Source organism: Nycticebus coucang, chromosome 10, assembly GCF_027406575.1.
Source record: "Nycticebus coucang isolate mNycCou1 chromosome 10, mNycCou1.pri, whole genome shotgun sequence".
NCBI classification, from domain to species: Eukaryota; Metazoa; Chordata; class Mammalia; order Primates; family Lorisidae; genus Nycticebus; species Nycticebus coucang.
The window spans coordinates 103,065,661-103,078,815 of NC_069789.1; the positions used below are offsets into that span (position 1 = coordinate 103,065,661).

The 13,155-nt window shown below is 51.2% G+C and overlaps 1 protein-coding gene across 3 annotated transcripts in view; it reads right to left on the reverse strand.

Annotated features, from left to right (window-relative positions):
- Positions 1-11,530, reverse strand: part of KIRREL1 (kirre like nephrin family adhesion molecule 1) — a 113,508-nt gene extending 101,978 nt beyond the window's left edge. For all 3 annotated transcript variants that reach the window (XM_053607065.1, XM_053607062.1, XM_053607061.1), the window contains exon 1: positions 11,055-11,530. In XM_053607065.1, the coding sequence (XP_053463040.1) occupies positions 11,055-11,106 (52 nt within the window). In that variant the 5' untranslated portion in view covers positions 11,107-11,530. The remainder of the gene's footprint in view (positions 1-11,054) is intronic.
- Between the last annotated feature and the right edge of the window lie 1,625 nt (positions 11,531-13,155).

The following is a 13,155-nucleotide window of genomic DNA, read 5'->3' on the forward strand; positions in this document are numbered from 1 at the left end:
TGAAGGGAGAAAGATAGTGAGTTAGCTCACTGTGGTGGCTGAAAAACTACAAAGTCTATATGAGCATGAGAAGCTGGCCTGCCTAAAGACAGCTCCCCACTTTGCCCCCTATCATGCTCCTAGTTAAGCCTGTGACCTACCTTCCTTCCTGAGTCACACAATCTGCTCATGCTCCAATTTTCAAGCCAAAGCCCACAGGGTCAAGGCCACGGCCAGGAGCTCTGTCAAAATGTTTTCCTCCAAATCCTCCCATTGAGGGATGAATTATGAGGACTTTCTTCATTTTGAAAAAAAAAAAAAAAGAGTGGAAACGACTGACTCAGGCATGACAGAGTTTTCACCAACACACTGGCGGTTGCTTTTCAATGTGCAGCTGGCAGCTGGCAGCACAAGTGAAGACTCGGCAGGGTGGGGTGGGGTGGCTGGGAGCTTACGAGGTGACGGGGAGGGAAGATGCTGGACAGGTCAGCCTGGGGGCTGAGATGGGCATGCTGGCAATCTCTGTACCCTCTCTTGTCCCACAACCTGCTTCCCCAAAACAAACATATCAATGCTCCTGAATCGATGATTCCCCAGAGCTGTGCTATACACTAAGCTGGCTGAAAAGTGAATTCAGTTAAATGAATTGTTTGCTTGATTCTCATTAGAACATTGAAGGTTGTCTCCCTGGAGGAAAGCATCCTCTAATCCCTCAAAGTGTGGTCCTAAGACAACAGTGTCAGCATCACCTGGGAGCTTAAACCTGACCCCCAGACCTTCTGGATCAGAATCTCCATTTTAACAAGATCTCCAGATGTTTTGTAAGTATGTTAAAATTTGAGAATAATTGTTCTAACACACTGATTTGAAATCTTCTGGAGAAGCAAGTTTTAAAATGATGGTCAAGCTTACTGTGCACTACCCTGAGAATGCTTTTCCAGAACTTAAAATATGGGGATGTGGGTGCTACCACTCCAGTTTACAGATGAGGGAACTGAGGCTCACAAAGGGTCAAAGGCCATTGAATCTCCAGAGTAAGGATACAGACTTAATTCTATTTTTTTTTTTTCTTTTTGAGACAGAGTCTCACTCAGTCATCCTGGGTAGAGTGCCCTGCCTGGGCACAAGCAATCCTCCTGCCTCAGCCTCCCGAGTAGCTGGGACTACAGAGTAGAGATGGGGTCTCACTCTTGCTCCGGCTAGACCTAATTCTAAACCAGAGTGCTTCCCATTACACTGCACTGAACCCCAGAGCACAGAATCTGGTCAGTAAGAGACACATCACTGGTCACCTCTGGCACAGTTAATAGAGACTGATCTGTATTTGGCTTATTATTTGTTCATCTCTCCTTCTATGGTCTGTTTCCCTCAGATCCGCCTTAGACTGAACTGTAAAAAGCAAGCACGGTGCAATTACTAATAACAACTGTGATTTACTGAGTACCTATTGTATTCCAGATACTGTTCCTTAATATAGACTCTTCGTTCAATCCTTGCAACCAGTCTATCAGGTAGGCATTATCATTTACATTATACAATGACAACACTAAGGCTCAGATACATGACTTGGTAAAGATCACACAGGCGGCAGCCCTTCTGGGAATAGGTCCCAGGGCACTCGATGGCTCGCCCAATCTCAAGGCTCAAATTGTGTTGAAAGAGGCCAGTCAACGACATGACGCTAGTGGGAGACTGGAGGTAGCGTGCACAAGCTAAATCCTTTAGACACAGGCTTTACAGAATTCCCTCTCAATTTTCTGCATAAATGGAGAGCAGCAGTGGTGCAGATAATCCAGAAGTCATTTCAACTTGGCTTCGCAATGCATTCGATTTTTTTTTTTTTTTGCAAAGTCAGAGATTTTCCTTTCTAATTATATTTGGCTCAAACTGACATTAAAATGAGTTTGCATTCTCACTTCGCCCACTGCCTGGTGAAGGGAAACTTCCCAGATGTGTGCGGTGTGATAGGCATGTCAGTCTGGGACCCAACACCATCCACACAGCAGCTGCCCTGGGGGTAAGTGCAGGATGTTATAGCTGGCAGCACCAAAAGGCCCACAGGCCACGGGGGAGTGAAGGACCTCTAGGAGTCCCTCTACCTCATCTAGCAGTGAGGTCAAGTGGGTAGATTTCCAGGGGTTGGAGGAGGACAGAGACAAAGAGGACCAAGCCAACTGCTCAGGGAAAGTCCTAGGGAATCAACTTCAGCTTCTTTCAGAGCCTCTCTCATACCAGCCTGCCTAGCCCCAAATTTCTGCTCCTTTGAAAAGGTCTTGTCCCTCTCCTGCGTTCTCTCTTTCTCTGTCCTGCCAGCCCATCTAGGCCCCTTTGCTTCTAACAACCTCCCTGTTAAGTCAATCTAATGGGAAGCAGCAGCTCAAAGCACCTCCTGGCAGGAGGATGCACAGTCAGGGAGCAAGCAGGGCCCCAGGCTTTTCCCAGGAGAATTCAAGCAGGAGGAGGAAAAATAACAATAATAAAAACCCAGCTAAGCTGATTACAAGGACAAAGTTAATTTGGAAATCAGCTCTATTGGGCAGGAGTGGAGGGTGAGGAAGAGGGAACTGGCATAGAGGTTAGGAGATCTGGAGAAGTGTGTTTTTTATGTAACCAGCCTTAGTTCCTGGAAATCATAATCCTTGGGAGGCACCAAGCCTCTCTCCTTCAGATTCCTCATTCCTCGGCTCCTTCCATCCGGAGCAGGGGGTACAATCAGGGATTGTCCAGAGCCTGGATACTGTGGAGGTCGCAGCATTCCAGAGGCTCTTCGCAGTGGCAGCCCCCAGCCCTGGGCTCTGGACACCCCTCCCCTGGTCAGGGCTTCCCCTCCACTCTCCCCGGCTGGACAGTTAGAACTCAGCATTTTTCACATACCTCTCTCACAGCCTTTATCTTATAGGATTGTCAATATGTGTTTATACATCCATCTCCCACACCAGACCCAGAGCGCCTCAAGGACAGGAACTAAATCTCACTTAGCTCTTCATCCACAGCCCTAGGCCCAGCCCCGCCATTTAAAAACAACACTAGCTTAGTGGAGCACAGGTTCTCACCCCCTTGTCGGGCCCTCTTCAAAGGATTCCATTTGAAAAACCAGCGCTCACTTCCTCCAACAGGCTTGAAGAATCTCTGGGCTCAGCCCCTAAATGCACATCTATCTAAAGCTGCTGACTGGTGGAAATGGCCCAGAATTGACTTGGAAGGGCCTAAACCCAGATTGGAAGGGGATGATTCTCCTTGACTCAGGGCAGTGTAGACACACACCAGGCTTAGAGCAGACAGATGACAGGGCCCAGCCTCAGATCCAGGTATCTACTGGTCTGCAGGGCTCTGCTCTGAGTTATCTCCATTGAACTCTGCCTCTAGGCATCTTTATCTCATACCGAAGGATTCTCAGAGAAAGAGATTTCCTCATCCTCCCAAAGTCTCCCCAACTCAGGTCACAGATCTAAGACTTCCCAAGGTAGGACTGATATTTCTCTAAGGTTTTCTGCTCACTTCTGCCTGGACAAACTCTGATTATCTATTTCATCTTTAAAGAAAAAAAAATTGAAGGGGTTGCAAATTTCTATACCAGCTTTGGCAGAAGAAGCTGTTAAGAGAAAGGGAGGGTTTGGCGAGGACTGAGATGGGATCGTACCTGTTGTTAACATCCCTCTATGTCTGCTTAAAAAACATTAGTCCTTGGCTTGCCACTTCTTACAGGGAAGGCTTTGGCCTGGCTTTTCAAGGCCTCCTCAGACCTGGCCTGGTCTTCTGTTGAGATTACCTCGTATTTCTCCCCTACAAACCCAAACCCTCAGTCCAACCAGCCTCAGAGCGCCCTGCACAGCCCCACAGCTATACCTTGGCACAGGGAGTCTGGCCTATCTGGTACGTTCTCCTCTTCCTGCCCCATCCACGTCCTGTCCATCTCTAGGCCCACTTCCTCCGGGAAGCCTTTCCTGGTCCCTTCAGCCCACAGCAAACTCCCCTCTCCTGAACCCACCACCCTGTGACTAGGCACCCGCAACCGGCTGCCTCATATCACCCAGCCACCCTCATGTCTGTGTGTCTTAGTGGAGGGACGGGACCATGTGCTGTCATTACATAATGCCTACCAGTATGTTTAAATGTACATTTGCTGATACTTAAATAAAAAAAAAAAATTAGCTCTTCCCATTGGGTGAAAGAGGAAATGGAGGCCTACTGAGGCCTACTCATGATTTACACCTAAATCATGAAATGAATGCCTTAAGGGCAGGGATGGCATTTTATTACCTCTGCAACTCTGGTGCCTGGCACAGTGCCTGGCACTCAAGCAGTACACAATACTTCCTGCTGAATGAACAACAGTCCTTACTCTTCCCACACATCTTCCAGGGAGGAGGATGTTACTCCTCACACTGCCTCGGAAGGAGATAGGGGGCTGGGAGAAAAAGCACTAAGCTGCCCAGTCCAGAAGAATCTGATTCCTGACCAGCAAAGGACGGAGCAGCCTATGCTACAGATGGAGCATAGGACAGTCCTGCTGGACACAGAGGCTCTAGTTCCTGCTGTCTCTTCCATGCCTCAAAACCCAAGCCCCACAGCCTTTCGGAAGAGCCTTCCATCACCTTCCAGAGCCAGGCCCGGGAGGAATGAAGCAACAGCATTCTCTCCTGGGATATCACCAGAATTTGCTAGAGAGTGCTAGAGATTTCCACCCCTGGATTTAAGAACCTTAATCCTGAGGATGCTGGCTAGCTGGATGCAAGGCCCATTTATTTCAATATGATCCCAATTTTGTTAAATGGGCTCAAGGAGGGCAGAGAGGGATGAGGACTGCAGCCCCTGGAGACAACAGAAGTTAATAAAAGTTACTAAAGAAATTAAATGTGGAGGGAGGGAGAAATCGGGAGCTTGAAGAGACTGATAAAGAGGGGGAGCAAGTGGGATGGGAAGAAGGGGGAAAAAGTGTGATCTTCCGTGATGTCTGGGAGCTATAGCAGCTTTTATCCTGAGTGCTACAAGAACTCAGTCGGGTGTGCACTGAGAATCAGGATTGGGCAGATGTGAGCACTAGGGCTGCAGGTGCAGAGGGGCCAGTGTCTCAGAGTGGGGAACCCCAGGCTAACTTTCTCAGCCTCACAGAGTGTGCAGCTCTCAGAGGATGAACAGCACGAAAGATAAGCCAGCAAGTCGTACTTCACCAGGAGGGCTGCTGCAGACAGAAGTGAAATGACACAAAAACACAGCCCTGTTACACCCCTGCTCTGATGCTCAAAGGACTGGGGGAAAGACAGATACCTGTCCAGACCTGTACAGGTGTGAAAAGGCTGTATGTGCAGGAACACATGAAAACTCGTGTGGACATGTGCACATGCATTCAGTGACTCCACAGCCACATGCCTGCATGGAGAAGAGGTGACATCAGGTCTTCCGGAAGTTTCTTCTAGGAATTTTGTCCACTCCACCCCACCCTCCTTGGGTTCTCATCCTGGCCATGTCATTCACTAGCTGTATCACCTTGGACAAAATCCATTTAGCTTCTTTGGGTCCTTGTTTGTCCATCTGCAAAATGGGGGTAACACCTACCTTTAACAGGTAATTGTTGGTATTAAATTAGTTACTAATATATGCAAAATACAAAGTAGGCCCTTCACAAAAGTTGAATGACCTCCTCCCTCACCTTAGAAGCACCCATTTTTTCTCCTGAATTCTGAGACTGCCTCTCCCTGGCTTCACATTGCAGAATCAGGAACATGCCAGCCTCATCCTCCTCCACTGCTGACTACCATACCCTAGCCTTTTCCAGGTCAAAGCACCCTCCAGGAGATTGCCAAGAAAACCGACCCAGGGGCCCTGGGAAGAAACCAGACAGGATCTGGAGGTCAGGAAGGGGCACAACGTTCTCATCTCTGGAGCACAGAGAGGAATTTCCCTATTTTCAGGTGGAAAAAAGCTCCCAGATATTAGGGAAATTATGGAACCTGCCCCAAACTCCCTCTCTCCAGCCCAACTTCCATCCCTCAGCAAGTCATTTAATTTTTCTAGGTGTCCATTCTCTCATCTATGAAATGTAGAAATGATAACTACCCTACTTACATCATAGGATGATCTTTTCTCTCTATCAGTGAGATGGCACATCTAAAAAAGGTACTAAAATTGGGAAGCACTGTATCAATACAAAGTTGGAAAATTCTAAAGGAGGGAGGAAAAGAACTAAGGCTTTACTAACCTCCTTCCCTCAAGGCATGATGTTTACAGTGCCCACCCCCAGTGACTAAAACATGTATACTGACATCTAAGTTTTGCCTCCTAAATGATCATCAAAGCCAGGCAGGGAGGTAGACATGGCCTTGGCATTCCAGGGCTGAGATCTGGGCAAAGGGGCTGATCTGAGCAAGGCCCCAGGTGCAGGAAAAGGCCCTTAGCCCCTCCAATACCGGCTGCCTCAATTCTAGGGGAGGTGGTGGGCTGGTATAGAGACAACAGAAGGCTACAATCTGGGATCCAACACCCCAGGGATGGCCTTAAGCAAGTTAAACTCTCACCTTCGGTTTCTTTATCTACAAAACACAAGTACCATTAACTTTGAAAGCACACAGGAGGAATTCAACAAAAGTGACTATGATGCTTGGGAGGAGGCTGACTTCCTACAATCATTTCTCACTACTCTGGGCAAGACAGGAAGGTCCCCAGGACACAGGCTGAGGACTGAGGATCTTCTCAGACAACCAGAATAAGGCCTCAGAGATACCGGAGAGACCCAGATCCTAGGGTTCTCCGCAGACACCCCCAACAATGCTTTGTGCCCAGCAATGCAGAGTATAGGGGTAGTTCCTAAATGTACAGTTCATGGGCCTGAAAGGCTGTGTTAAAAAAAGAAAAGTCTTTACCACTGTCATATTATGAAAGAAAAACGATTTACACCAAAAAATGGAGGATAGCATTTCAGAATAAAGGATTGTTTTAAAAGTTTGAGTAAGTTTACCTTTATAAAACACTCACTCCCTTTTCCTCCTAGTTCTCCTTCTGCTGTGGGCAAGAAGAAACGCTGTCCCAGCCCAGCATCAACTCTGGCTGGCACATAGGAGCTCCAGCCAAAGCAGAAGGTACAGGCTCTGGGGTCAGCTGGCTCCGACTGCCAATATCATTAATGTGTCTAAACCTCCATTTCTCATCCATGAAATGGGGATAATTACAGAGCCAGCTCAGGGGGCTGTTGTATAGATTAAATCAGATAATGCATATAAAGTAGTTTACATAAGGGCTTAATAAATGACCATTATTATTTCCAGACTCTGAAATGCTGCCACCTTGGGGCTAGTGTCCCTCCTCCTCTCACAGGAAGGCTCTGGCTCCTTCTCACTCCAACACCAACCTCTTCCACTTTGCAGTCTCCTCAAGACCCTTCCCCAAACCTTTTCTGAGGTTTGCAACCAGAGCAGTTTCTCCTCCAGGTCTGCCACAACCCTGTGTTCTCCAAAAGAGATATAAAGAAGAGGCTTACTGAAGCCCAGGACCAAGGATCTGGGCAGGCGCTGAAAACAGAATCATAACACAGCAATGAAAAGGAGGTGCAGACAACCCAGCAGACTGTCTCTTCACGTCCAGCCACCGAGTTCCAAGCTCACTTGTTGGGCACTTTTCATGGTGCCAGACAACCACTTCACCAACTTTACACAGATTAACATAGTCAACTACTATCACAACTCTGAGAAGTGTAGCTACTCTCCTCACTTTACAGATGTGCAAACTGAGGCAAAGAGAAAATGAGTAACTTGCTCAAAGCTTATATGACCAACAAACAGTGGAAATGGGAGCCGGACGCAAGTCTGATCTGTTTCTTCCAACACTGCAGAGCTCTCACCAAATCAACTGATTTATCTGATATCTAAGGGACACTTACCATATATTTAGCACTACACCAAAAACTCTAGGATAAGAGAGAGAGTAAGAGTTAGTCCCCAGGACAGGAGGAGGTCCTAGAGGAATAAGAGGGTGGGTGGGGAGAGGAGGGGCTTTCTGCCCCCAGGTCCTGAGGACTAAGGCAAAACCAAGATGACAATCATTGACAATCATTCAGGTGTGGGAAGGAGTGGAAGTGAGAAGGCCTGGGCCATTCCTCCTCCTTCTGAGTGGGGCTCTCTGGAGCCCAGGGCTGTGGTACTACATGTCTTTCCTTTGGGTCCAAGTAAGCAGGAGGCAGAAACAGGAGTCCAGTCAAGGTCAAGGAGAAGGCCCAGGATCCTGGTTTCTGCCACATCTCCCCTGCCTCTCCCCCAGCCTCAATGTCCTGGGCAGAAGTGGGACATCTGGAGTGTGTGTCTTGTGTGGTATGGAGAGCCCAAGTATTCTGCAGACCTGAGGTCCTGCCAGGATTACACAAAGGGCTGAACACAGAATTGAGGAGGTCTGTGGGCCTCTTCCCTTTACCCTTTACTCCCTTCAAAAGCTGTGGCAAGGATGCCAGGGTAGCTCCAAGGGCTGGAATGACAACCTGCCTCCTACCCCCACATCCACCCAGCCTCTGGAGGCAGCTCCCGCCCCGAGCCGGCCTGTCATCCCACATTGCTCTGATTAGCTATAATCTTTCTTTTTCAATTTCTCCTCCCTGAGACTAGGGAGCAAGAAAATCTCCCAGAAAATGAATAAATATTTCAATTTTCAGCGCAATCAGTCTGAGGAACCGGCGCATGATGGAAATGGAGGGAAGGATAATGGTTTTCATTTAGATAAGATACAGAAAATTATTTAGTGAAAAATGAAGATTGATGAAGCCCATTGAAATTCTTAAAATGCGATTTTTATTCTCAGCCTGGGCTGAATCTCCCCTTCCCCTCTCCTCTCTGCTCCCCTCAATTCTATGGACATCTCCTGCAACCTACTCATCACCTCCGTCCTCACCACCACCCCCTTATCCCCCTGCGCCCCTCTCCCCTCTCACTGGCCCAGTCTCTGACCTACAGCTCCAGAACCCCTTCTTTTTAAGGATGGAGGCCAAAGAGATGGAGTCTCACAAAGCCCTCACCCCCATGTGTGTTCCGATCCTCCTAGACCCCCACTTCTTCCCTCCCTGCTTCCTCCCAGGTCCTTGCTGAGCTTCCTCACTCAGCAGTGATTTCCTAGGTCTATTTTCTCCTTTTCTTTTCTTTTCTTTTCTTTGGTACCTCCCCCCCCCACCCAGACACTTTCATAGGGTCTATGCTCTTACCCTGTTTCAGGCTCAGCATTCCCCAACCCCTTCTCCCTTCCCAAAAGGAGAAAGGCACACAACACACACTTCTGTTCCTGTTCCGATTTAATCCACATGTCTCTCCTGTTTGCTAACTGCAGCTTTTGTTCCTTATTCGTATCCATGTTGCTGACATGTGAGGGTCGCAAGGAAGAAGCAGACATAAGCTTGCCCCCGACAGATACCAGTACTGACCCCACCCCCTCCTCACAGGCCTCCTCCTCCCCCTCTCCAGCAGCCAGGCTGAACAAAGTCAGAACTTAAGTCATCTTCCCAACTTTCTGCCAAGTGGCTGGGCTGGCCTGGCCTGCCAACCCTGAGGCCAGGCCTCCTTCCCCAGGGCACCACCACCCCGCTCCTGGCTCACACCATGGACGTGTGCCCTTCCCCTATCTTAAGTGTGTGTCGAGGGGAGCCTGGGTACCCTGTGGGGGAAAATGAAGCCAGACCTGTCCTCCCTAACTCAGCCCCTTGGCTTTGGGAGCTGGGGAGGCACCTGGCAAGGAGGAGGGGTCCAGCGTAAAACTCCACCCACAAACCCAGGATGGAACTGAGAGCAAGGCAGTAATACCTGAGGCTGCTCTAGCACTGCTGACCTCCCATTCCCTGATTCTTCCCCCTCCAAAAGAGACCACCTCCTCCATTTTGTAGTCTCTACATCTCCGAAGGTGTCGGCCTACATGAATGAACGTCTGAGCAAGTTTCTTTGTTTGCTGGAGGGTTGTATCTGTAGAGGGGTTTGTGTGTGTGTCCTTGTGGTCCAGCCTGCCTGCATACATGCACCATGGAAGTGAGTTTACTGCTTGTGTGAGTCTATGCCAGTCTGGGGAAGGAACGTGTCCTCCTGGAATGTGCTGTGTCCTCCTGGGAGCCTGGGACGTGCTGTGTCTTTGTGTACATGTATCTATCTCAGTGTGGGAGATATTTGTGGGTATGCATCCTTCTGTAGGTGAGTCGTCTGCCTCAGCGTCTGTGACTGTTTTATGGTGTTTGTGTGTCAATTCCTGCGTGTCAGCTCCATTTTGGGGGACGGGGAGGAGCTCCACGGGATTAAAGCTTCCTCAGAGTCAGACCCCAGAGGCAAGAATCCACTCCACAGACCCCAACCCTGGCTGGAGTCCAGGCCCTTGGCTCCCTAATCCCTAGTCCCCCCACACACACCCCAGCCCTGCCCAGGATACACTAACATCCTCATCCCCTCCAGCCACCTCCCTTACCTGCCAGTCTCTCCCCTGCCAATTGCAAATAAGTCCCAGACACCACTACTCTCCCTACCCCAAGTAGGGTGTCAGTACAACTGGAGTTCCCCCTCCATATCAGCCCAGCCTGAAGCTGTATTTGGAATTCCATTCTCCCCATCAGGGGTTCCAAATCCCCACAGAGTCCCCCGGGCACCCCTTCTTTCCTCCAGAGGGGGCAGCCCCAGGCAGGAGCTAGGATTCAGACTTAGACCCCCGGAACGGCTGGACTGGAGAGGGGGATCTCCTCCGCAACATCTTTGGGTGCGTGGAACCCAGCTTTCCTTGCATCCCGACCTCCAAAATCCTAAATCCAGCCTTCCCCTTAGCCAGGACCAAGGCAAACGAACCCCTGGCTCTAGAGGGAAGGCTGCCAGAGGCTCCGGAAGAGACTTTGAGCGTTCGAGTCCCCTTTTTACTCGGACCTCCAGCTCTCCCTGCTCCCATTCTCGGTTCTCCCGCGCAGCCAGAGGAAACAACTTGGGCAAATCAACGGAAAACTCCTCGCCAGCCTCGGCTGCTCCGCGCACGGACCAAACCCCTGCCTCGTGGCGTCCGGACCCCGGCGCTCCCCCAGCGGGGCGCATCCCCCAGCCTCGGGCTGAGACGAGCGTCCAGGGCAGGCAAGGGGTCCTTACCTTGGGAGAAAGTGTCGGAGAGAGTGAGGATCCAGACGAGGAGGCTCAGCATGCTGCCCGCTCGCCCGCCCGGCTGGGGCCCGGAGTTGGCGAGGGAGCCGGAGCAGCGGGCTGGGGAGGAGGGAGCAGAGCCCGCCCCCACCCGCCCGCCCGCGCCGCCCCTGCGCGCACACGCTCTCGCGCGCGCACACTAACTCACACACAGACACGCGCGCACACACACACAGACCCAGGCGCGCGCACACTCGCTCACACACAGACACACGCGCTCACGCGCGCACACTCGCTCACACACAGGCACACCGCGTGCGCGCGCACACACTCGCGCGCACAAACTCAGTCCCCTTCCCTCGGTGTCTTTCTCTCTGTCCCTCCAGTCCTTTTCCTGTCTGTGCTGCTTCTCCCCCTGCCCCCGCCCTTAATTATTTCTAAACTCCAGCTTTATCACTCCGAGTCTCTTCCGATCCCTGCGCTGCTCTCCCTTTCTCTTCTCTTCTCTTCCTCCCTCGCTCCCGCCCTCCCGGTCCCTCCTCCCCCTCCCCCTCCTGACGTCTACTCTCCCTCCGACGGCGCCTCCCCCGCTGCCCTCCCCCTGCCCCCAGCGCGCTCACTCGCTTACACCCCTCGCTGGCACCGGGAGGGAAGGACAGCGAAGAGAGAGGATTTGAGGGCAAAGCGGGTAAAGGACGTGATGACCGCAGACTCTGGGACAGGCATGGCAGGACCCCTGCCCGTTCGCACTTCCTCCGGTTTATGGACCCAGCCTTGGTGGCTGGCTATAGGACTAAGGAACCCGGGGTGTTGGGGGGAGCCTGGGCGAGGACAAGCGTCCAGCCCAGAGGATGACTGGGTTGGGGACAGTGTGTGTGTGTGTGTGTGCGCTCGCGCGCGCCTGTTTCCGTATGTGTCTGGGGAAAACGGAGTTAAAAGAAACATAAAGATTAAAAACCTTTCTCTCCCACTCCCCCGTTTTTAATCCCACATCCTGACTCTAGACCCATTTCCCCAAATTGAGAATTCTCAATTGACTAAAGAATGCTTGGGGGAGGGGGCACACATTCCTCTCACCACCTACAAAACCCAGAGCCGAAAACCGGCTTCAGCGCCTGCCGGGAGGGTCCAGCCAGGTCCGGCGGGGCAGCCTAGATGCCGGGAGTCTTCCTCTGCAGTTGCTCCATCCTTTGTTCGTTTTAGGCATCTGCCGGTCCAGGAGGAGAAGCCGATTCGACGGCGCAGAAGGGCAGGGCCTCGCCTGGCCGGCCTCTCTGTGACCGGGAGGAGAGGGCAGGCCCCAAGGGTCTCTAAGCACGCTGGAGTTTGAGATCCTTTGGGATCGAAGAGATCTAAGAACTGGGAAGGGAACTCCTAGTGAGAGTAACCTGGATATTCAGGAGGCGATCTCCCCTATCTTAAGGGCCCATTTTGGCCACCAGCTTCTTGCCCAACCCCTCACTAGATGCTTCTGCTCATGGGGTCGATGAAGGAATGCTGGTGGTCTGGGCCCTGGGGAATGAATCCAGGGGAAATAACTGAAAAGTCACAGGAATTGCACAATCTTGCAGTAATGCACTGGTTTGAAGAGGTCGCCGCCTCTTTCCTCCCAGATTCGAGGTCTCCTGGGTCTCTTAACACTCGAAGCCAAGACGCGGGATTTCGGCCCTTGCTGCCGGCGCCTGGCTCTCTGGTGCCCTCTACCGATGAGAAGCGGCCACAGCTCCTGTTACCCGCGCGGATCCTGATAACCAGCCAGGGGTGGGAACCTGAGGCCTCAAGGCCACACGTGGTCCTCCAGATCCCCCCTCGACTGAATCCAAGCTTCACATCCAAGTTGAAATGTAGATTCAGTCAAAAAGGCACACCCAAGGATCCAGAAGGCCACATGTGGCCTGCAGCCACACCTGTGCACAGACCTGGAGAGTCCTTTACGTGTTTGAAAACATGCACGGACAAAAGCACTTTGTCAGAATGAAGAGCTGCACCCTGCCCACAGAAGCAGAAGTACAGTCCTCGACACAAAAAGGTACTGACACACACCCGCCTGAGGGCTTTCAGTTATTCATCCACTATCATACATTCCACAGATATTTCCTCAGTGCTTGCC